Raw genomic sequence first — 25892 nt, forward strand, 5'->3', positions numbered from 1 at the left:
CCCCCCTCATAGTGAAACAATGTGACTTCTCTTCACCCTCGCATATCCTCACAGGAAAGTGTGAAGGACACTACTAATGGCAACCTGCACCAAAAATTTCACAACAAAATGCTATGAGGGAGAAAACAAAGCTATCTGTATATATGAAAGTATTTAAATTTAATTAGGTTCAGTGTCATTAACCTGTCTGTTGGGGGGGCACTGTGCCAGCCATGGGCCACAAAACACATTGATGAAGGAACCACAGAGAAATGCAATGGGTCTTCCTCTCCATTCACAAGACTGACGGCCTATTCCACTTTTTGTCCTTCACAAGCACATGAGCACAATTCAAAATAACTTACAGAGTTCAATAGAATCACTCTTCAAAATAAACGTAACCAATAAAAGTAAAATAAGAAAATACTAGGAGAGCACACTGATCCCTGCATAAAATAAGGTTTAGATTTATTATGTCTGTATGTGTGTGCGGGGCTCAACTATATTTACCAACAAGCAGTTCCCCAAAGGCAAGGTGAGGTCTGCCGAGATAGGTGAGTGGTTCTCTAGCAGTGCCCACACACTGGAAGGGAACAGACAGTGATGGGTTCTCAGTCACAAAAGTCCAGAATGACTCCACTGCATCCAGCTGCTCAGCAACATATTCAAAACACATCTGCAGACAAGGACAAAGCAGATATTCATACATGACTATCACTTCAAGAAAAAGATGAGGAAGAGGTGTGAGACGAATAAAGATGAAGAAGAGCAGAGGAGTTGTGACAGAAAAAAAAAGAAAAAAAAAGAGAAATAAAGATTGACTAATACAGCATACTGTGTGAGATTGGGAGAGATACAGTATATTATTAGACACAGTCATTGCTGTAGGGACTGAAGCTGTTTCACTGTGCGAATTTCTATTTTTACTTGTCTAAGGAACTTGGAAAGAAAAGCGTCTGGACTTCTTTAAGTTGCTTGAAGACGTTTCACCTCTCATCCAAGAAGCTTCTTCAGTTCTAGGGTCAAATGGTTCTGTGAAAGGGAATAGGGTGAATCAGCTGTCTATGGTTGTATGGTATTTGGAGTTATAAGTATTTATATCTCATATGTGACCATTTCTAGGTGTTAGTTTGGCATTATATTATTAGGAAAATGAATATAGTGACTTTTGATCACATACAGTTTATGATTACTATGAAAAAGTATTTGAAAACTATACACCAGCCTGGTTCCATCATGTAAAATTTCAGTCTTTCAGTCTTCTACTTTTTTGATGGTTTACCTGTGGTGAAAAGCAGATATGAGGTCCACTAGGTGTCCACTCAAACCTCACCGCCTGGTTGCTGCTGTGGTTGGCCATTGCAAAACCTTCTTGGTATTTAAAGTTTACAGTCACCAAAACTCAGCACCTCATAATTACCTGTGAAAGATAATGTGGGCATTCATGAAAGGTTACAAGCTTCTGTTTTACTAGATTACAAGACTTACAGTTCAAACGATCTCTGTCCTCCCCTCTGCTCATACCTTCTTCATCATCTTTCTGATCCATGACCTGCTGATGTTTTCCAGAGAGACGATTTCCAAATAAGTGTCTCGTTTCACTTGTATTGTGGTATCGCTCCGCTGGTTGTCCTTCACTTGCAGTGAAATTTTCACCTTGACACTCAGGTGTCTGTCAGAGCAGAAGGTGATCTGGAACTCCACCTGTTCATTAACATTCAGCGTCAGGTTGGCTCTTTGCACCACATTATGCGCTGGAGAGGAAAAATGTCAAAAATAAGAAATCGCTGTGTTTATTGTGCAACATAAAAATGGAATATTGTTTTAAAACTCAAGCCAAATGATAGGCTAAAGATAGATTCAAGTATATTTTCCATGCAATAATAGAAGTGGAAAAAAACAGAAGAAACCAAGTCAACATCAATATATTAAAATAACTTAGGTGTCAGTAAAGAAAGTATACTGGTTTAAAGTGTACAAGTGAACACTGGAATATGATGAGGCTAATTAAGAGTTTTTGTACTCTAATGATATTGTCTCCAAATTTCAGTCAGGCTTCAGGAAAAAACACAGTACTAACACTGCCACTATGAAAGTGATAAATGATATTATTGTGGCACTTGATAAGAAATTGTACTGTGCGTCACTCTTTATTGACCTCTCAAAAGCTTTTGACACTGTTGATCATGCAGTCCTAAAAAACAGACTGCTCAGCCTTGGATTGTCAGAACATGCATTAGCGTGGTTCTCAAATTATCTGAAAAATAGAACCCAGTGCATTAAACTTGAAGGTCTTTGTTCTAAATTTGTTGCTGTCCACAAGGGGGTGCCACAGGGCTCAGTTTTGGGTCCCCTTCTGTTCCTTTTATATATCAATGACTTGGGTCAAAATGTCTCAGACACAAATTTGCATTTTTATGCTGACGACACAGTTATTTACTGTTATGGATCATCTCTTGCTCAGGCCATTGAAACTTTACAGAAAGCCTTTGTTGCTTTCCAGCATTCACTTATTCAGCTAAAATTAGTTCTCAATGCTGACAAGACTAAGCTAATGTTGTTTTCCAAGTCAAAGAAGGTCCCGGAGCCTATTCCAGTGGTGTCCACCCTTGAAGGAAATGTCATAGAGATAGTTCATGAATATAAATACCTTGGTGTCTGGATTGATGACTCCTTCACCTTTAAACCACATATAGAGAGACTAGTAAAGAAACTGAGACTTAAACTTCGTTTTTTCTTCCGTAATAAACAGTGCTTTTCTTTTGCAGTAAAAAAACGTCTTGTCACTGCAACCTTTTTATCTGTGTTAGATTATGGTGACATTCTGTATATGAACGCTTCTTCTTCATGTCTTCTAATGTTGGACACGATGTATCATGCTTCCTTGAGGTTTATTACCAATTGTAAATACCTGACCCATCACTGTGATTTGTACTTAAGAGTAAAATGGCCTTCTTTGGCCATTAGAAGACAGGGGCATTGGTACACTTTTATTTACAAAGCTATGCTTGGATTGCTGCCTCCTTATATTTGTACTTTGGTCACAAGGACAAATAGTGGTTCTTACTCCTTGCGCTCAAATGATCAGCTGCTGTTGTCTGTTCCCCTTGTCCGCACAGAGCTGGGTAAGAAAGCCTTTGTCCACTCTGCGCCTTTTTCATGGAACATGTTACAGAAAGACTGGAAACTAACTGAATTGTTGTCTTTAAATGTTTTTAAAACTAAACTCAAAGGCCTACAGGCTGCCTCAATAATGTGTAATTGTTTTGTGTAATTTTAACTTTGTTTGTTCGTATGTATTTGTCTTGAAATGTGCTGCCTCTTGACCAGGACTCCCTTGAAAAAGAGGTCTTTGATCTCAACGGGACATTCCTGGTTAAATAAAGGTTAAATAAAATAAAAATAAAATTAATTACTATTATAGGTTTTTCACATAGAAAGGCTTACCCACTAGTTTTCAGTGCATTTGTTGAACTAAAATAAGATTAAATTTGATCTAAAGTGTTGCAAATAGTTCAGTTCAGATCACCATTAGATGATACTGAGCAGGCAAACTTCACGGTCTAAAATGTTGGTGATTCAGTGAACAGGGTTGTATTAAAACTGTTTCAGCTTTGTTTTCAGAAAGCCAAAGTAAAATGACTGTAAAAACACACGGTTTTCATAGGCTGGCTTCTTTACTGTGCTGTTGCTACTCTGAATAATGTACCACAGTGAACAGGCCTTAATTCTGAACCTCAGTAATAACACTAACAATACTTAATGGGAAGGGAACAAGGCACAAATTAAAGTAATATTAACCTCTTTATTTGTGCATGAGCTCCTATTAATTAATTAAATGAAGAGGAGATGCAGTTTATTGTAGGCAGATTCGAGCTTTACCTGAGGGAAGCTGTGTGGAGTTAATGGAGATGTTATTACTCCCAAGACCAGCTTTGAGGTTGAACACACCATGTTTATCCAGCATGTCAATCTGGACCTACACACAATTTCAGAAAGTACATTTATTCACAAAAGTCTACCAAGCCTGTGTTACGCTCATGAGTGTGTTGTAAAGATTTCATGTATTTATATCTTGGTTTTCTTGTATTTAAAGCAAGTAAACAGATAAAAAAAAATTGTAAGAACTGAACTCATCTCATCTCACCTCACCTCGCACATTTCCATTATTTAACAGCACCAGAGACAGTGTATGTCTACACCCAACAAGTACCCAGCCTGAAGTGCAACACTGGGCCTCCTTCAGTGTTCCTCAGAGCTGGCCGTACCGCACAAACACTGGTGCCTTATCCTAGAAGCTCAAACTGCAGCACCCTGTTCCTAATGGTGGGTGTCATTCTGAATGCAGCAGAGTAAAGAAAGCATGAAGTCAGCAGGAGCAAACAAGAGATGCTACTACTAAGTAAGAGAGTGCCAAGAGAGGTGACTATCCATAGGAAGAGTAAAGACAACACCACAGTAGCAGTCACATAGTTGTTTACCTGCTACTTTCCTCCACTTGGGCCTCAAACACAGCACTGTGTAAGTGCTGTGTTTGAGGTGTGAAGGTAACAACAGCAAAGGCGTACCACTGGCTGGGAAAGCTCAGTGTTGTTGTAGGCATATCACACACCTCGATTTGTCCAATTAACTAAAAAATACATTATCTTTTAGATGATTTGATCACATTTCTTTATACTGTACCACAATGAGAGATAGTCCTGTAAACATTTATCCATGAGACTTTAAATGCCTCACCTTGGGCCCAACACTTTTGATAGCTAAGATGAGCACACAGGGAAACTTGCTGCTGTTGGCGAGTTTGAAGCAAGCTTGGCTGGTTTGAATTTTGTTGAAGGTAAATCTGTTTTCATCCTGTACAAAGATGGATTCAGCATTGCAAAACTGCTCAGAGGAAAGCTGGCTACTTCTGGGGCACAGATGGTTTTCCTCAAGGATGGAGGCCATGTCTAACACTATGCCTGGAAACAAAAAGCGAAAACAGAGATAAATTATCCGTTAAAGCAACAGTAGTCAAAGAGCAATGAGCTTAAATTCATTGACAAATACCATTTTCATTCACTTTTACTTTTGATGTAGAGCCCTTTAAATCCGCCTGCAGTGAGCATAGAACTGACTCTGGTCAAGTTCACCAATCAATTGAGAATTGATTGGTGAAAATGTTTGGTTACCAGGCTAACGGTGGTTCCTTGAAAAATGAGCACTGTGTTGTCAGAAGGAATTTGCATATTTTAATGAGACACTGAGGAAGCTTTCAATGAGAACAAAAATAACAAAATTAATCTAATTTAATGTCAAACAGCACAATCAGTGGATGGACTGTTTGCTTGGTGAAAAAAAGAGAAAAAGGAAACACCAAAGACAGTTTTGGTGTTTAAATATTTATATTATAAATATTTTACAAAACAATTAGAAAATATAATATATAAATATTTTTGTGATCAGATTCACAGACCTTTTCAAAGCACACTTTGATTTGATAGTCATTAACAGGAACTATGGGGTTGAAACCAATTATATTAATCGTGGCTCAGTTTCTGTAATTACAGTTATTGTTTTTTCTAATATATCTCAAAATCACTTTTTCTTTTTGTCCCTTGTTCTGCTGTAACAAGCGTGGGATTAAATAAAGACCTGCGTGTGATGCTGTGAAATAGTGTTTCTCTTGTGCAAAAACTCAAATGAGTTTGATCAATTAAAACACAAAAAAATCAGGACTGTTTTATGATTATTCATGATTTAATTACACAAGGCTGAATAATCTCAAAATGACAAACAGTGCAATTATGGCCAAAACAAATACACAGGGTAACGTGTTATCCTCCATCACTGCTGTAAAATTCACCAGTAGTTTCTCAACTGTAGAAAATTCTGGAAAGACTCTTGTGGCGCTGGAAAGACTAGACCTCCCTGAAAGGTTTTTTCCTGTTATTGTGTTAAAAACAAAACAAAAAGCCCCAAATTATTAGGATTACATTAACACTTAATCATTAACATTATGAAAACTATAATGCTTCAGCACTATAAACTTCTTTTCATGGACAACGGGGGAGGTATTTCAGAGTTAGTAGTGGGTCAAAATATCTCTTCGTAATTAACTAACTCATCAAATCTCGGGAATATACAATTTTGAACGCCCAGAAACTATATTATCAGACAAACCTTTTTGACAGGAGAAAAAAAATTAATAAACAAATGTTTGCATGAAAAAAAAAAAAAGAATTCTACTTAATGACAGCTAAAAGAACGATTTAATTACTATACACTCATGGGCAGTATATATCTATATCTATAATAAAAACAATTCAATTCAATTCAATTCAATTTTATTTATATAGCGCCAAATCACAACATAAGTCGCCTCAAGGTGCTTCATAGATACAGAGAAAAACCCAACAATCATATGACCCCCTATGAGCAAGCACTTTGGCAACAGTGGGAAGGAAAACCTCCCTTTTAACAGGAAGAAACCTCTGGCAGAACCAGGCTCAGGTAGGGGCGGGGCCATCTGCTGCAACCGGTTGGGGTGAGAGAAGGAAGACAGGATAAAAGACATGCTGTGGAAGAGAGACAGAGGTTAATAACAGATATGATTCAATGCAGAGAGGTCTGTTAACACATAGTGAGCGAGAAAGGTGACTGGAAAGGAAAAACTCAATGCATCATGGGAATCCCCCAGCAGCCTATGTCTATTGCAGCATAACTAAGGGAGGATTCAGGGTCACCTGGTCCAGCCCTAACTATATGCTTTAGCAAAAAGGAAAGTTTTAAGCCTAATCTTGAAAGTAGAGATAGTGTCTGTCTCCCGAATCCAAACTGGAAGCTGGTACCACAGAAGAGGGGCCTGAAAACTGAAGGCTCTCCCTCCCATTCTACTTTTAAATATTCTAGGAACAACTAGTAGGCCTGCAGAGCGAGAGCGAAGTGCTCTAATAGGGTGATATGGTACTACAAGGTCATTAAGATAAGATGGGGCCTGATTATTTAAGACCTTGTATGTGAGGAGCAGGATTTTGAATTCAATTCTGGATTTAACAGGAAGCCAATGAAGGGAAGCCAAAACAGGAGAAATATGCTCTCTCTTTCTAGTCCCTGTCAGGACTCTTGCTGCAGCATTTTGGATTAGCTGAAGGCTTTTCAGTGAGTTTTTTGGACATCCTGATAATAATGAATTACAGTCGTCCAGCCTGGAAGTAATAAATGCATGAACTAGTTTTTCAGCGTCACTCTGAGACAGGATATTTCTAATTTTAGAGATGTTGCGCAAATGGAAGAACGCAGTCTTACATATTTGTTTAATATGTGCATTGAAGGACATGTCCTGGTCAAAAATGACTCCAAGGTTCCTCACAGCGTTACTGTAGGCCAAGGTAATGCCATCCAGAGTAAGAATCTGGTTAGATACCATATTTCTAGGCTTTTCAGGGCCGAGTACAATAACCTCAGTTTTATCTGAATTAAGAAGCAGAAAGTTAGCGGCCATCCAGGTCTTTATGTCTTTAAGACATTCCTGCAGTTTAACTAATTGGTGTGTGTTATCTGGCTTCATGGACAGATAGAGCTGGGTGTCATCTGCATAGCAGTGAAAATGTATGCTATGTCTTCTAATGATACTGCCTAAGGGAAGCATGTATAATGTAAACAGAATTGGTCCTAGCACTGAACCCTGTGGAACTCCATAATTAACCTCAGTGTGTGAAGAGGACTCTCCATTTACATGCACAAATTGGAGTCTATTAGATAGATATGATACAAACCACTGCAGTGCAGTACCTGTAATACCTACAGCATGTTCTAATCGCTCTAATAGGATATTATGGTCGACAGTATCGAATGCTGCACTGAGGTCTAGCAGGACAAGCACAGAGATGAGTCCACTGTCAGAGGCCATAAGAAGATCATTTGTAACCTTCACTAAAGCTGTTTCTGTGCTGTGATGAGCTCTGAAACCTGACTGAAACTCTTCAAATAAACCATTCCTCTGCAGATGATCTGTTAGCTGTTTGACAACTACTCTTTCAAGGATTTTTGATATGAAAGGAAGGTTGGAGATTGGCCTATAATTAGCTAAGACTGCTGGGTCTAGAGATGGCTTTTTGAGTAAAGGTTTGACTACAGCTAGCTTGAAGGCCTGTGGTACATAGCCGATCATTAGAGATAGGTTGATCATATTTAAGATCAAAGAATTAATTAATGGCAGGACTTCTTTGAGCAGTTTTGTAGGAATGGGGTCTAAAAGACACGTTGATGGTTTGCAGGAAGTAATTATTGAAGTTAACTCAGAAAGATCAATTAGAGAAAAAGAGTCTAACTTAACATCAACGGTACTAAAAGTAGCTGTAGATAATATTACATCTGTGGGATGATTATTGGTAATTTTTTCTCTAATGATAAAAATTTAATTTGTGAAGAAGTTCATGAAGTCATTACTAGTTAACGTTAAAGGGATGGTTGGCTCAACAGAGCTCTGACTTTTTGTCAGCCTGGCTACAGTGCTGAAGAGAAACCTGGGGTTGTTCTTATTTTCTTCAATCAGTGATGAATAGTAAGATGTTCTGGCTTTGCGGAGGGCTTTCTTATAAAGCTGTCACGGCTGCCGAGGCGAGCCGTGTGGAATAAATGAGGATCCAAGCGCAGGCAGTCGTAGAGGAGTGAAGGTGATTTATTGAACACAAAAAAATGTGGACAAACAGCAAACGGGGCTCGAACTAAACTAAACTGGGAAACAACTAAACTACAGAGCACAAACCTGAATGAAAACGAGCAGAGGAGGATGACGATGAACAGCAGTGAGAAGACACGGTGGATACACAGACTGACACTGAGTAATACAGACGAACCGGCAACAGGCAGGAGAACACACAGGGCTTAAATACACACACCAGTAATCAGGGGATGAGAGACAGGAGGGCAACACAGCTGGGAGGAATCTGGGCTGACGGGACAGGGGAAACGTAAACTGATCACACTCACATACGACACGGACCTTCACAATAAAACAGGAAACTCAGATACATGGAACCAGACAAGACATTGAACTAAACAGACAGATTCACAAACAGATGGGGAGACACCATAGACAGACAGGTACAGACGCAGACTTAGAGGCAGATCGAAAATAACACAGAACTTAAACAATCATCATCTAGAAAATGATAACAAACTAAAAGCGCTGGGTCACCGACCCAGGACCATGACAGTACCTCCCCCTCAAGGGCTGGCACCAGACAGCCCAGCAGAAACGAAAAAACGGACCAAAACAAAACTGTCACGGATTGCCGAGGCAAGCCGTGTGGGATTGTAGGAAAGGACCAAAAAGTCAGCAGCTCTGGTGCAGGTGAGTGTTTATTTACAGCAGTGGGTACAAACAGCAACGGGGTGTGAACATGAAACCGAAAACCTAAACTGGGTAAACTAACAACACAAACCAGGAATGACGGTGCAGGGAGATCCGGGGAAATACACATGAAGAGACGCAGGGAGACCGAGAGGAAACAACACAGACGAACCAGCGATTACCAAGACAGAAAATACAACTTAAATACACTCAGAGAACACAGGGAGATTACACACAGGTGGGAGACACAGCTGGGAGTGATTAACATGACGAGACCAGGGAGGCAAACTGAAAACACTCACATAAGACGCAGACCTTCACAATAAAACAGGAACACACGGGGGGGAACAGGGTAAACACCAATTAGAGAACAGAACCAAAATCGAAGAGAAAACACAAAACGCTGGGTCAAAAGGACCCAGGATCATGACAGTACCCCCCCCCCCCCCCCCCCACAAAGGCTGGCCCCAGACAGCCCAACAAGAAACAAAACAGCCAGAAAAAACAGAAAACAACCCGACCAGGGCGGGCGGCGGGGGCCCAGGAAGGAGGGCCCGAAGCAAAACAAAACCGGAGCACCAGAAGGCAAAAAGACAAAAACAAAAAACGAGTCCAAAACCAAAAGAAACAAAGCACACCAGAACACAGGAAAAAACAGAGTTCAAAACAGAAGAGCTCAGGGGGCCGACAGCACAGGAGTCCAAAACAGTTCAGGGGGCCGGCCGGGGGGCCGACAGCACAGGAGTCCAAAACAGTTCGGGGGGGCCGGCCGGGGGGCCGACAGCACAGGAGTCCAAACAGTTCGGGGGGCCGACCGTGCGGACGGCAACGGCGGCGACGTGGACACAGTTTGGGGGGCCGGCCGTGCGGAAGGCAACGGCGGCCACTCAGGCGACGGCGGTCCGGGGGCCGGCCGTGCGGAAGGCAACGGCGGCCACTCAGGCGACGGCGGTCCGGGGGCCGGCCGTACGGAAGGCAACGGCGGCCACTCAGGCGATGGCGATCCGGACCAGGCGAGGCTGCAGAGGCCGGACCAGACGAGGGTGAAGACACGGACGAAGCTGGACCAGACGAGGGTGAAGACACGGACGAAGCTGGACCAGACGAGGGTGAAGACACGGACGAAGCTGGACCAGGCGAGGATGACGAAGCTGGACCAGGCGAGGATGACGAAGCTGCAGCAGGAGGCTGGACGGGCTCCTCGGACCCTCCAGCGGAGACAGGAGGCTGAATGGGCCCCTCGGACCCTCCAGCGGAGACAGGAGGCTGAACGGGCCCCTCGGACCCTCCAGCCGACGAGGCATGAGGCTGGCGTGGTTCTCCGGAACCACCAGCTGACGAGGAAGGCTGCTGGACGGGCTCCTTGGGCCCTCCAGCTGACGTGGCATGAGGCTGGCGTGGTTCTCCGGAACCACCAGCTGACGAGGAAGGCTGCTGGACGGGCACCTTGGGCCCCCCCAGCTGAAACAGGAGACAAAGGCCGGAGCGGTCCCTTGGACCCTCCAGCGGAAACAGGAAACAAAGGCCAGAGCGGTCCGTCGGACCCTCCAGCGGAGACACGAGACGAAGGCCGGAGCGGTCCCTCGGACCCTCCAGCAGAAGTCATCACTAAGCCAGCAGTCATGGAGTCCTCTGGCAAACACGAAGGCAACTGGCAATGCACTGAGCACGGGCTCTGCACAGGCAATGCTGATATGGCGCAGTTCTCATGTAGCTGCTTAGACTTCAGGGGTCCAGAATCAGCTGGGGACTGAGACCTAGCCTCTGGGGAGGCCCTGGAGCGGCAAACTGTGCCAATGGCGGCTGAACCATGAAAAGCACCTTGAGGTGAAATTAAACTTTCTCCCTGCACGGAGTGAATGAGCGAAGCCGATGATTATGGAGCCAGAGCTACGGGTAGCGGGGGCACTGGAGCTACTGGGGCCTGCGCTACAGGCAGCACTGGAGCTACTGGGGCCTGCGCTACAGGCGGCACTGGAGCTACTGGGGCCTGCGCTACAGGCGGCACTGGAGCTACTGGGGCCTGCGCTACAGGCGGCTCTGGAAACTGAACTGAGGGAGGCTTTGGAAACTGAACTGAGGGAGGCTCTGGAAACTGAACTGAGGGTGGCACTGGAAACTGAACTGAGGGTGGCACTGGAAACTGAACTGAGGGTGGCACTGGAAACTGAGCTGAGAGAGGCTGCGGGGGAGCTAACTGAGCTGAGAGAGGCTGCGGGGGAGCTAACTGAGCTGAGAGAGGCTGCGGGGGAGCTAACTGAGCTGCCGGTAGCTGCACAGGCGATAAGCAGCTCGCGTTGACATCCACCACACAAAACACAGCCCCTGAATGAACAGTCACAAAGTCTGGAACCGACACAGAGTCCTCACTCACCACAGCCAGCGAATTAGAAGTCCGAACGTCCGGCTGTGGGGTGGCGCGCCCGCGGCGCGATCGGCGTTTCTTCCCCGCAGATGGGGAGTCCAAAAAAGGCCCAGATGGTCAAGTTCAGGAGGCCGACCATGCGAATGGCAACGGGGCAGGTCCGGATGCCGGCCGCGCAGTAGGCAGTGGCGTGGAAGCAGTTCTGGGGGCCGACCGCGCGGACGGCAACGGCGGCGTGGAAACAGTTCTGGGGGCCGACCGCGCGGACGGCAACGGCGGCGTGGAAACAAGTCCGGGGGCCGACCGCGCGGACGGCAACGGCGGCGTGGAAACAAGTCCGGAGGCCGGCCGTGCGGAAGGCAGTGGCGGCGTCCAGGAGGGCATCCACGGTGGCGGAGATGCCCAACAAGCGGCCTGGCAGATGACCGACGATGTGGAGGTGGTAGTAGGGGACCTGAAGGCTGCGTGGCCCCTGCAGCCCCAGGCGAGGCGGAAGCTGAGGCTGGACCAGGCGAGGCGGAAGCTGAGGCTGAAGCTGAAGAGGAGGCCACTGCAGGTGATGCGGGAGCCGGACCAGGCGAGGAGGATGAAGACGAGGACGCTGGAGCCGGACCAGACGAGGAGGATGGAGACGAGGACGCTGGAGCCGGACCAGACGAGGCGGATGGAGACGAGGACGCTGGAGCCGGACCAGACGAGGCGGATGGAGACGAGGACGCTGGAGCCGGACCAGACGAGGACGCTGGAGCCGGACCAGACGAGGACGCTGGAGCCGGACCAGACGGCGGTGATGAGACTGCAGGCGGTGATGAGACTGCAGGCGGTGATGAGACTGCAGGCGGTGATGAGACTGCAGCTGATGGCTGGACGGGCTCCTCGGGCCCCCCAGCTGACGAGGCAGGACGCTGGATGGTAGGGCTGAACGATATATTGCATTTGCGATAATATCGCGACATGATCAAGTGCAATTTTCTAACCGCAAAGGCTGCGATTATAGGGCTAGTGGCTGCTGAACAGGAGGCTGAACTGAGGGTGACTGAAACAATGGTTGGGATGACAGCGGTGGTGGAATTGGAGACTGAGCTTGAGGCCGGGCGGCTAACTGAGCTTGAGGCCGGGCGGCTAACTGAGCTTGAGGCCGGGCGGCTAACTGAGCTTGAGGCCGGGCGGCTAACTGAGCTTGAGGCCGGGCGGCTAACTGAGCATCCGGTTGCAGTTCAAAAGAATAAACAGTCCTGGTATTATCAGAGCTGGTGTTAATTGTCTCTGGGATATATGCCACAGTTTTAGCAGACCCTGGGTTAGCTGACATGGGTTTAACAGGTTCAGAAGAACAACAGCCCTTTGCTTTCGCTGAAGTCTTAAAAATGCCAACCTGGGAGAGATCAGTTATCACGAAGGTAGGTAAGCTTTGTGAATTAGCTCCCACTGACACACCCCGAACAACCCCAGAAGAAAAAGTCTTACAGTTCAGATTGGAGCCGTTATCCTTTTTACTCACCACAGTCAGCCGCTCTGATATCCTGGGGTCCGACTGTGGTGAGGGGCGTCGACGGCGTGAGTGCCGTTTCCCATTTGAAGGCTGGACCGACGGGCCGGGCAGGACACTCTCCGTCGGGTCAGGGAGTGAAGCATGAGTTGCAGAGTGGGTGGTAGCAGGGGGGAGAAGATGAAGCTCGTTCAGAACGAAATTCTGTGTGAGCGGGTGAAGTGAGCTGAGCAACCAGGGGAGACCAGAAACTAAGAGCTGTAGCCGAACAGCTATGCCTTGGCGGAATTGTCTCCCCTCATGCTCGAGCCATAAGTTAATTAATCTGTCCACCGAGTAAATAATGTCCTCCCGGAGCTCCTCGGGCGGGTTGACTGCTGCTGGGTCCATAGTGGCCGGTTCGTACTGTCACGGCTGCCGAGGCGAGCCGTGTGGAATAAATGAGGATCCAAGCGCAGGCAGTCGTAGAGGAGTGAAGGTGATTTATTGAACACAAAAAAATGTGGACAAACAGCAAACGGGGCTCGAACTAAACTAAACTGGGAAACAACTAAACTACAGAGCACAAACCTGAATGAAAACGAGCAGAGGAGGATGACGATGAACAGCAGTGAGAAGACACGGTGGATACACAGACTGACACTGAGTAATACAGACGAACCGGCAACAGGCAGGAGAACACACAGGGCTTAAATACACACACCAGTAATCAGGGGATGAGAGACAGGAGGGCAACACAGCTGGGAGGAATCTGGGCTGACGGGACAGGGGAAACGTAAACTGATCACACTCACATACGACACGGACCTTCACAATAAAACAGGAAACTCAGATACATGGAACCAGACAAGACATTGAACTAAACAGACAGATTCACAAACAGATGGGGAGACACCATAGACAGACAGGTACAGACGCAGACTTAGAGGCAGATCGAAAATAACACAGAACTTAAACAATCATCATCTAGAAAATGATAACAAACTAAAAGCGCTGGGTCACCGACCCAGGACCATGACAAAAGCAGCAAACTATTTCTCCAGGCTAAATGATGATCCTCTAAATTTGTGACACGCCATTTCCTCTCCAGATTACGAGTCATCTGCTTTAGGGTACGTGTTTGAGAATTATACCACGGAGTCAGGTACTTCTGATTAGAGACCTTAGTTTTCACAGGAGCTACAGTATCCAGAGTCGTACGTAGTGAGGAGGTGAAATTATTAACAAGATAATCGACCTCTGCTGGGATAGCGTTCAGATAGCTGCTCTGCTCTATGTTGGTACAGGGCATTGAAGATGATAACAGTGGGTGGATTATATTCTTAAACTTAGTTACAGCGCTTTCAGAAAGACATCTACTGTGATAGAGTCTACTCTTAATTGCTGTGTAATCAATTATTGTAAATGTAAATGTTATCAGGAAATGATCAGACAGGAGAGGGTTTTCAGGAAACACTGTTAAATGTTCAGTTTCTATGCCATATGTTAAAACAAGATCTAGAGTGTGATTAAAGTGGTGGGTGGGTTCTTTTACATTTTGAGAGAAACCAATTGAGTCTAATAACAGATTAAATGCCATGTTGAGGCTGTCATTTTTAGCATCTACATGGATGTTAAAATCACCCACAATAATTATTATTAATAACAGTATGCAGATTAGTAACACACAGCCTATTGTTACCAATCTACGTTAGTACATTATATTAGATATTAACATCAAAACTAATAAGTAACCTAAACTATAAAATAAGCAATATGGAGTTTAAACAATCACATTTCCACACAGTTTGGGCCAGCCCATGTCCCAGCCCTGAACATGCAACTGCTCCTTCCAAAATGTTAAATTCCTACAAACACATATTTAATAAGGTCAACTCCAAAATAACTGCGCTCAACCATTTCAGCTGACCTTAGACAAGATGCTGCACCTACTCTGGTTCATAGAAATATACCTGCTAAATCCTGTGAATCAGCTGAGTACAGCCAAACAACAACCACCAACACACAGGTAACAGTCCAGAGGTACCTTGATTTATTTATTAGAATAATTTGGTGTTTCTGAGAATAGGACAGACGCACAGATCGATAAGTGCATGTGTGTCTGTTAATTTGTTGTTTCTGTCTTCTGATTTCTTACCCTGTCCTGCTTAGGAGTGTAGGGTCTGTGATGGTGAAAAAAGTCTTGAAGTCTCCATGGTTTTCCATGGTGAAGCTTTGGGTTTTCCTGGTGCCGTAGATCAGTGGACCAAAGTTGTTGTCACATGTAGGTGTGATCTTGTATCTATGGAGAGAACACAAAAAATATCCGCTGCATATTATAAACATAAGTTAGAAAGGTAGCAAGAAATACAATTTGATAAATTCAGTTCTAAATGTGATTATTTTATATTGTTTCTGTACTTCTAAAAATATTATATCAGAGATAACAGTAAGAATCAAGTCTTCACCTAATGAAAGTATACTGGGCTGAAACCTTGATAGTTGTTGCTTACAGTTTCTCCTCCTCTCCCAGTGTTGGATTCAATCACCTACAGAAAACAGGTACAATAAGCTTTGTGCTGGGAGAGGTACAGCCTGTCATCAAGGCTTTTGAGGGAAAACACTACTTTAAAGCTCAGTTCCAAACCATAAATTGGTTACCCTTTTGAGTTGAAAGCAGTCGAGTTGCACCTTGCGCCTGAGGATTAAAATAATGTCAGGAAGTGGTGTGTAGCCTTTACCATATCCCTCACTGTTGAGTTGAGGGTGAGACTGCGGGACAACACTGAAGCATTGCAGTACATGTCAGTTTAAATGTGGAGGGAGAAAACTCTAAAGCACAACAAGAGCCCTTGAGAAATAGAAAAAATTACTAAACTTCTTGGCTTCTCCCCTGAAGTGATAGATACGAATGTCCACCAATGGTGTACCATGAGATTTGGAAGTACTGGGATGCAGCTGATATCAACCTGTTTCGAGAACATCCACTTTATTGAGAATGTAAATACACTGAAACAGGACTAAAAGGTTTTTAGAAAAAGTCATTTTAGAAGTTGAAGTCAAAAGATAAAGAAATATTTTGAGATCGGGGGAGCCTTAGAGTCATCTTCACTGCTTCTGTCCTCACAGTTATTTGTTGTACCAGGTGGAAAAGTAGATGAGGTGTTGCAGGCCCTAATTCTGAAGTTAGAATAGAATAGAATAGAATAAACCTTTATTATCCCACGGATGAGAAATTTCGGTGTTACAGAGCTCTTACAGCAAGGGAAAATAAAAATATAAAAGGAAGACACAAGGTGGTCCTATATACATAAGCATCCAAGTTTGTATATACAGGTATATACAGGTAACAATGTACAGAATATGTATAGAAAAATTTTAAAAATTGCACGGTAATACGTATAAAATGTACAGGGATATGTATCAATTCTACAGAGCTATGTATGAAATGTACAGTAAGCAAACAAGCTGGTGAGTAAGATGATCAAAAGAATATTAAGCTGCATTATAGAGTCTGACAGCTGCTGGTAAGAATGACCTGCGGTAGCGCTCCTTCCTATGCTGTGATTGTAAAAATGTACTGCTGAACTGCTCAGTGCTCGTACAGTCTCATGCAGGGGGTGGGAGGTGTTGTCCATGATGGATGTTAGCTTAGACAACATCCTCTTCTCCTCTAAAATGACTTTAAACTGAATTACAGTTTTTTACAGACGCTAGGACACATTTCTCAATACTTAGGTCACTTTTGCAAAACTCCTCACACAGTGAGCACAACAGAAGTCTATGTGGGCCAAACTGAGGATCAGTTATCATTGTTTTGGCACAAAATGCATTCAATGACTACATCTCTCAAATTTCATGAATTATTTTCTCACTCAGACACAACAACTGCCAAAAATCTTTGTACGTACAGGACATTTTGCATATACTTACATACTGTTTTCAAAACTGTTAAACTTATGGCCAAAACAATAACACAATGCAAAACTTAAAAAGACAGCAAAATCCAACAGCAATATTTTATTGAAACATATTTTAAATCTAAAAATGCAGTTTAACCAGCCACAGCTTATTCTCATTGTAGATGAACATCTACACAGGTGTTACTCCTTCAATTTTTCAACTCCTTCAATTCTGGCATGCCAGAAGATTCTTTCCTAGGTGTATTGCCCTAGATGGCATAAGATGTGATGTGGATGAGAACCTGTGGCCAAATGGAGAAGACCGAGTAGAATAGCATTACTATTGTATGTGTATCAGTGGATGGTGTGTATACAAATTCTTGTATTTTGGGATTACTTAGTGCAAAAAAATAAAAATACATAAACAAATATTAACGAATTCTGCATGATGTCTGATTCATTCCAGTAACATACATTGAAATTCTAAACAGAGATGTGTCCTTGTTTTACACAAGAAAACACTGTGTCATGCTATATGTTGTTAGTGTTTTTTAGGTCATTGTTTTGTGGGTGACAAAGTGTGTTTGTTGGCTGTCAACCTTTGCTAGTGTTCTGGAAGAATGAGTTTATTTGAGACCTGAATAAAGTGTTTTGGTAGTTGTAGTGCATTTTGAATGTGAAATGAACTGCTTTGCCAAGCTGAAGGTCAGTTAGGAGAATTGTGTGAAGAGTTTTGCAAAAGTGACCTAAGTATTGTGAAATGTGTCCTAGCGGCTGTAAAAAACTGTAAATGCATTTCATTGCATTTGTTTAAAAGCAGGCTGAATGTGTTCTGACTACAGTTCATGTTGAAATTTAACCTAAGGGCTAGTTTCAGTCTGCATTTACATTTTAAATGTTATTTTTGTATAGAGATGTAAAAGAGTGACTTCACCTACAAAAAAGATGCTAAAACCACCACTTTATTGAGAATATAAACACACTAAAAGAGGACTAAAGAAGTTTTTAAAAACTTCTTTTTTTCTTTTTAAGTACATTTATAGTCGTTTCCTGCTTTTTGTTGTATCAGGTGGAAAAGTAGATGAGGTGTTGCAGGCCCTGATTCTGAAGTTTCTCCAACGACTGGACCTGGTAGCAGGTAGATAAATCTAAAATCTTTTCCTGTGGTATCCTACCTTACTGTAGAAATATTTTTAATTATTTAAGGATGGGAATCCCCTTGAAATTTACACCTTTCTCTTTAAGTACATTTATAGTCTCTTCCTAAACCAGTTAAACCAGTTAAAGACATTCTTATTAATTTGTCCATCACAACCTACTTCTTTAACTTCCAGCTTGCCAGGATTCTTCTGAGCATACTCCACAGCAGCAGAGTCAAATAGTTGTCTGGCAGTCAGGCTAGCGGTGAAGTGCCATTTAGCAGCACATCTGCAGCCACAGCATCAACACTAAGGCACACTGCTCCATACTGGCGTGCCAAGGCAGCTGATGTGCTGCTCTTATCTAAGAAAAAAGAGAAAAACGCCCTTAATACCATGCTAAATATGGCAGCTGGTTACTTTTTTTTTTTTTTTTTTTACACTCTGTCTTCATTTAACTATTTAAATTAGGAGGAATCTGTGTTTTTTTAACCTGTCACTGGGGCTCCATATATAATCAGAGCAATGCTTCTGCAGCTACATGCAGCTAAACCATCAGGTGACACATCAACACCCATGTGGCAGACAATTGTCAGTTCTCAAACAACTGAATTCAAATTTCACTGTTGCTTTTACAAAAAAATAGTTTGCAAAGATAATTTATTTAGAGTTAAAAGCTTAAGATAAAGAAGAGCTTTTTAGGTTTTTGAAAACATTTTAATAGCTGTAGGTGTAATGTATAGGTGTAGACTGCATTGTAGGTGGCTAATAGTTGGACTCAGAACCACATCCAAGGTAACATTTCCATTATGGGTTAAATACCAGATTTACACATCAGCGTTTAGCTCTAAAGGTCAAACATCTTACTCCAGGCTATGGTGACCTGGGTGGATGAGAACTTACATAGATGTAAAATGTTGCACTTATGCATCAAATGCAGGATCTGCATGAAATGAGAAATACTTTATTTGATTATTAATCCAGTAAAATGAACATATACAGGAAAACTGAATGCAGAAAACAAGATGAGATGCATTTTAAAAAACAACATTATGTGACTATGTAATGTAATTTACAATCCAACTCTAACTGGTAACACTGAGTTAAATGCTGGAAGTCCTGACAAACTGTAAAGGGATATTAGTAAACACTGCAATGTCATGCATTCCAATTAAAGACACTGCAGCATAACAATAAATAATTCAATTTGGAAAAGCTGTGAGGGATTAACTGATTGACCGAAGAAAACAATGCCTGTCTCCCTCCCTCTCTTTTTAACCAAGCAGTAATTTATCAATAAAAGGACACCACACACTCATTACAAATATATGTATTTGACATTACTACCTCACTTGGGGCCTTGCCTTTTAAAAAATATACGATACATTGTAAGGTAAACTTGCAACACTATTTCTGAAACTGAAGACTTACCTCTTCTTCCTGGAGGTACTGTGTGTGAACTCCAGGGAGTAAAACTCAGTGGGGAAAGAACAGGGGTTTCTGGCGGTAACCTCAGGTTCAACCTCAGTGCTGGCAGGGAGGCAAGGTCTGAGCTCCAGCACCGATGGCCAGAACTCGAGATGTGGAGCCTCACCGTGAACCTGACCCGTGAGGAACACATGCTGGGTGCTCTCAGCCATGCGCACCACTACATAAGCACACTGAAAGAGATGTACATGAAGGTCAGCATCCCCGTCTTTATTTTGCTATATATCACCCACATGTTACTACTCACAGTACTCTACTTTTCCCTGATATTAAAATAACTTATTTCCACAATGCTGCATTCGATTATAATGCCGTGCACATATTTTATTGTTCACTTATACTTCCCTATTTTTCTTACCGTGTGGAATGTGGATTAAGTTTTTATTTTATCCATAAACGAGCTAAAGTCATACCTTTTTAAAAGCCTGAAACTTCTCAGCAATGCTCCAGTTGGCAAGGCACAGACTCATGGTTCAGTAGCTGTATTGTTCTCATCTGATGCGTTACAAAAGGAATCTTTCCTTTTGCACCAACACTCATAATAGCTTATGATAGCAAATTAATACAAGCCACATCTGGCTGTCAATTAAAAAGATTTTCTCAAGTATCAAATGTACAGGTCTGATAAGAAGTACATAGAAAAAATTCACGTATTCACTTGATTTTACAGTTAACAACAAGATAGCACCACGGTGACCCAGTATACTCAATTCAATTTTTCAGTTCAATTCAATGCAATTCAGTTTTATTTATAAAGCATCAAATCACAACAACAGTTGCCTAAAGGAACTTTATATTGTAAGGTAGACCTTACAATAATACATACATAGAAAAAAATCCAACAATCATACGACCCCCTTTGAGCAAGCACGTTGGGGACAGTGGGAAGGAAAACCTCCCTTTTAACAGGAAGAAACCTCTAGCAGAAGCTAGAGCATATTATACCATTGCCCCTTTTTATCGCCCTTTGTACTCTGACACATGCCACACTGCAGTGTCAAACTGAACTGTATCCCTGGAAACAGTGACATCTGGCATGGTTACCATGGCATACAGTCGTATCTGTACCATTGGGCCATCTGCAACCTGTATCGACAAAGATGAGATTAATAACACAGACCCAAAACTGTTTATAGACACTGAATGAAAAGACACAATAAATGTATTTCTAGCCGTATACAAGCTTGTCTATTCTTGTGGATACCTGGATTGGGAGGACACTCGGCTTGGCTCCTTGAGGGTCTAACTAAACTGTGAAAGTCTGTGTCTCACTACAAGGCAGATTCTTCACACTTTTAAAATTGGTTGTGAAACCTGTGATAAACCAGTAAGAGTCATAAATCATTTGATATCAGAAATCCAGTTTTGTTTGCTTTCATCAGCTCTAATAATTTTACAGCTGTTGAATGGTGGAAATGCCAACAAATTATTTAAGCTTTGTTTCATCTGTAAACTTGTCTACTATTGGTTTGTTTTTCTTTGACATTAAGACTTCTAACTGTAATATCTAAACATTTTTATTTTTATTTTTTGAAAGTCTAATGTAATACTTTCTATTTCCACACAGGACTGCCTACTTTCTGTTTTTTGTATATTTTTCTATACATTTGGCTTCATAGATTCATTTAATTATTAGTTAGTAATCTCTGGCTCTCCTCCACAGTGTGTCTTTTGTCCTATCTCCCTCCCCTCGACAGGATCATGTCAGTTGTCTGTCCCTCCCTGAGCCTGGTTCTGCCAGAGGTTTCTTCCTGTTAAAAGGGAGTTTTTCCTTCCCACTATCGCCAAGTGCTTGCTCACAGGGGGTTGTCTGATTGGGTCTTTACCTTACAATATAAAGCGCCTTGAAGTGACCGTTGTTGTCATTTGACGCTATGTAAATAAAACTGGAATGAACTCAATTCCATAGGACAAATCACTTCTAATATATAAATCAGATCATGTGGAAAATATCAAAGTATTAAAAAACAGAAGGAGACAGACAGAGGACTGAAAATGTCACGGGACAAAAGTAGATATGGTGTTACCTGTGCTCTCAAGATGTTTGCAAATGACATGGAAAGACACAGATATTGATCCTTCACTGGTAATTTTTGCAGTTTGACTGATAACTTTGCTAGGAATGACAAAAACAAAGTCTAAAACATACTCTGGGAGCTGAAACCTGTGGAGAGTGAAGAATAAAACGTTGGACACAAACATGCTTACAATTACAGGATGTTGTGTGAGTGTTTGAGTTTTTTAGTTTTGAAAGAGTTTCTCTTTTTAGTTAAAGACGGCTTTCTGTTTTGTAAAGAAACTTAGTATCTTGCATATCATTTGTATTCTGCACTTATACACTGTGAACACAAGATAATGACATGTTATCAAAAATGCACAAACTGAAAATAAATAAATAGCCACACCATGTACCCACAAATTTGCAAAAACACCAAGTAATAAAATCTGCTATGCAACCAAATATCATTCAGTATTAAGGACTGTTTGAATTCCACAGCACAGTTGGACACAGTTCTCATTTCAGTCCAGTGAGTGGACCATCTGTTCCACTAAACTGCATGTGTGTGGTTGTAAGTACATACTTGAATAGCTTGTGCCACTTTCTGAAGGATCCTTGTGGTTCTCCGGCCTCCAGCAAGCTAGCAGCCACAGCAAGAGCATTTTCTTTGATGAGCAACCTATCGATCTCCATGTGAAGCAGCTCTTCATGCTAGTCACGTAGTCAAAAGACAGAAAAGTATTTAAAAGTTGGCAAAACTGGTCAGCATAAATATCTCCAAATACATTTTACTACTGTCATCGTCCTAGGTTTCTGAGTTTAGGACTTTACCTCAACGTTTTATATTGTTTATTTTTTTCTATTCTTTTTTTCTGATCTGTGAGCTTCTGGAGCTGGAGCAGTAATACCTGAAGGAAATAAATATTACTTGTTAATATGCAGCTTATTTTGTTAATGTGCAACTTCTTCATATATATATATACAAAACATTTTATGTGTAGGACACATACAAATCTGCACTAACTGCAGTATGAAGATGAAAATAAACCTTAAAGGTTTCTCAGGACACTGACTTTTGTTCTACCGTTGTAAATACCGCTTTTGTTGGTGGTTTTCATTACAAATAAACGTTTGTTAGTTCTCTGCGTGATAATATCAAAACAACATGCATACAATTACAGGATGTTTCTTTTTGTTTTTTGTGATCTGAATATTGTGATTGTGAGCTGTTCCTAAAATGAATTTATTGACTGTGAGTATGCAGGTTTCCTCCACTGCTCCTTTTCCAACACTAATTTCATTCATGAGCTCCTCTTTGACTCTGTCTGCCTCCACAGCAGTTCTGGCCTGCTGTAACACATTACTGTAACGCTCCTCCTCTGCAAGGGAAATCACAGTGTTGCACGAGCGCAGCAATAAAGAGTTGAATTTGTGTCAGTGCTTATAAGGGAGGACTATAAATCAGCTGAACAATTTGAGCTTGATGCTTTTCAGTAAAATTGAGTTAGAAAGAAAACCAAGGAAACAGATATTTCTAAGGATGATTCAGTTTACTGGCAACATCCTTATGAGGTCCAGTAACATGGCTGCAAACTGGTGTAATATGTATTTACATGTAAAATGTGTGTACTGTATGAATGACTGTGCATACGTAGGATTTGTGGCAAATTCAAGCTGAGCCTGGGAAACACTGCAACTCCAGTCAGTGAGATCTCCTGCGGTAGTAGGAAAGCCACCTGCACCTGAAGCTTCTTCCTAAAAACCTCTGGGATGCCTGGGAAGTAGAGCACCCATAGTAACTGCACCATACTGGCTTCAACATAACCCTGTCACTCACACAAAAGCAACACAGGTAAAAGAAACCATCAACATTCATGTTAAAATAACTTAAATATCCACAATAGAAGCAGTCCAAAGATAAACTCGCCTCAGCGGGAACGACCATGGGCCAATCAGGTCTAACCTCATGTTCAAAGTCTGTCATCTGCCCCACTTCCTCCTCATCAGTATCGTCCCCCTTCTCTTTTTCAGGCTGTATACTGTATTTATAGCCCACGTGGCCAGTATTCCTTAGGATCACATCAGCTTTGCTTACAAGATGAAAAAGCTAGGAGGAAAGGACAAAGATTAAACCGAGAGGGGAAACACTCGTCTGCTTTTTAAAGCGGGCTGTGCCTTTAGTTTCATCATGTCAAGCAGCTTATGGCAAACAGACAAAGTGCTCCACCTAGTGTCCTGTATATTTTGTAGAGCAAACATTCTTTTCGTTTTAGAGAAGCACCTTTTACATCTTATAGTTTGTGAAAATATCAGAAAGGTGAAAAGATAGAAGGGAAACAAACAAGCAAAAACATAAAACATTTCACAGCTGTACACATGCATGAACAATCAGGGCTGTTTCAGAACCTTCTTAATTATAAATCTGGATAAATACAAGAGAACAACACAGGAGTAAGATAGAGAGAGAGAGAGAGAGAGAGACACAGCGCCAGAGAGAAGAATGCTGAACAGACAGGAAGGTCGAAGAAATGTTCTGCTGAATCGCTATTTCAACTAAATCAAAAATCAATGTGTCCTTGTTTTGAATATCAATGATAACTGGTCCGGATGGCTTGCATACACAAAGAAGGAGTGGAGGTGGTGTGGAAAACTAGGCAGTGACATTTAAAGTTTATGTGCTTCCTCTCAGCAGTATTTCTAGTGTTAAAAAAAAACAAGGTAAAATGCCAACTTAAACATTCCATCTTTAAACAATCTGTCTTAATGACAATTATCATGCTGTTGCCAGAAAGAATTAACAGGCAACAACAGAGAGAATTTGAATTGGAAAAAGGGAAAATAACCATCAGTGTGAGGAAAAACAAATAATCATAAAGCAAACTTCACCAAGGCAGCAAACAAGATTCATAATGAACAATCACAAACAAATGTGACGCCCTCTCTTTCGGGCTCATCAGTGTTCCCTTCAAAATGGCAGCATGCTTCACTCCTCTAAGTTTTTAAAAAAATCTAATTAGTTTTGTCTGAGATATCAGGCGTGACACATGGGTGAGCAAACAGATGGCAACAGAACAACAAGGACAAGGGAAGCAGGATAAAAGAACATCAAGGAGGAAAAATGAACACACGATAATGGAGAGCTACATAAACAAACTCAAATCCGTACTCGGTCCTGCGATTACCAGATCTAATGAAATGCAAATTCCATCATTATCAGTGGGATTACAATAACAGAAATATAGAAATATGGAAAATGTAGCTCATAGTTCCACTTTTTAAGGGTACAAAACTATGTTTTTCTTTTTAATATTTTGTGGAACCTTCCTCCCTCTTCAAGGCCCTCACAGAAACCACCCTCTGCTTGCTTAATGGTGGGTTCAACAGCCATTTGCATGCTCTTCAGGAGAATAAAACAAATGAACATGCAAACTATAAGACTTCAAACTTAAATCCTTACAAAGACCAAAGGTAATGAATAGAAAACTAAGGATGCTCTTAACTAAGAATAAGGAATTGCAACTCGAAACACTGGGAAACAGACCCAGGACCATAGCACTGCGTCACATGTGAGATCTTCTGCCAATGATATAACACTGAAGCAGCTGTCCATAAAAAATTTGTGACAATTCCCAAAGTTTTGGCACTTCCTGTTAATTAGATTTACATCCCTATATTGATGTAAATCTGCTGAAATTGAACCTGAGATTTGCTACTTACGTAGTGTTATTTTATTTTAAATTGAATTTGCTCAAGCTCAGAGTCTCAGCTGTCCAAATCAAACTGTTATAAAGTAATCAGATGTTAAATTCAGCTGTCAGGTCAGCCCTGTATCTGTACCTGCTGACCAAAGCCCAAATAGGTGGGTTCAAGGCTGTAGATGATTATTGATGCTTCTCCTCTGAGAATGATCTCATATAAAGGCCCCTCCTCTACATGGCACTGTGCAACCACCTGAAAACCAGTACAACAGATTCAGTTATTCAGGGTTTGTTTTTTAATTCAGTCTCAACAGTGTTTAAAACCCAGTTTTCCTCGACTTTAGACAAACAACTTGCTTCCAGGTTATTAATCTTTGCAGTCAATATATATGAAATGCCCTTATTTTTCTGGGTCACTATAGGCAATACAGCTAATATTTTTACACTGACAAGTATCTTAGGTGATTTGATTAATAAATATACTCTGTAGATGAATAAGTAATGAAAATAGTTTTAG

At 42.0% G+C, this 25892-nt stretch overlaps 1 protein-coding gene across 1 annotated transcript in view; it reads right to left on the minus strand.

Moving 5' to 3' along the window:
• Positions 1–25892, minus strand: part of hydin (HYDIN axonemal central pair apparatus protein) — a 56369-nt gene that overhangs the window by 7985 nt on the left and 22492 nt on the right. The window contains 24 exon segments of the mRNA XM_085279611.1: positions 494–655; positions 1262–1367; positions 1369–1399; positions 1504–1527; positions 1530–1733; positions 3862–3958; positions 4127–4192; positions 4194–4317; positions 4461–4609; positions 4717–4940; positions 12190–12423; positions 13149–13396; positions 15308–15451; positions 19622–19851; positions 20092–20130; positions 20132–20194; positions 20672–20764; positions 20883–20992; positions 21706–21842; positions 22261–22388; positions 22953–23056; positions 23329–23503; positions 23605–23784; positions 25515–25628. Of these exon segments, the coding sequence (XP_085135737.1) occupies positions 494–655; positions 1262–1367; positions 1369–1399; positions 1504–1527; positions 1530–1733; positions 3862–3958; positions 4127–4192; positions 4194–4317; positions 4461–4609; positions 4717–4940; positions 12190–12423; positions 13149–13396; positions 15308–15451; positions 19622–19851; positions 20092–20130; positions 20132–20194; positions 20672–20764; positions 20883–20992; positions 21706–21842; positions 22261–22388; positions 22953–23056; positions 23329–23503; positions 23605–23784; positions 25515–25628 (3186 nt within the window).

This window comes from Mchenga conophoros, linkage group LG7 (genome assembly GCF_057382185.1).
Source record: "Mchenga conophoros isolate Kocher_MC1m ecotype Shallow Benthic linkage group LG7, M_conophoros_male_GT1.1, whole genome shotgun sequence".
NCBI classification, from domain to species: domain Eukaryota; kingdom Metazoa; phylum Chordata; class Actinopteri; order Cichliformes; family Cichlidae; genus Mchenga; species Mchenga conophoros.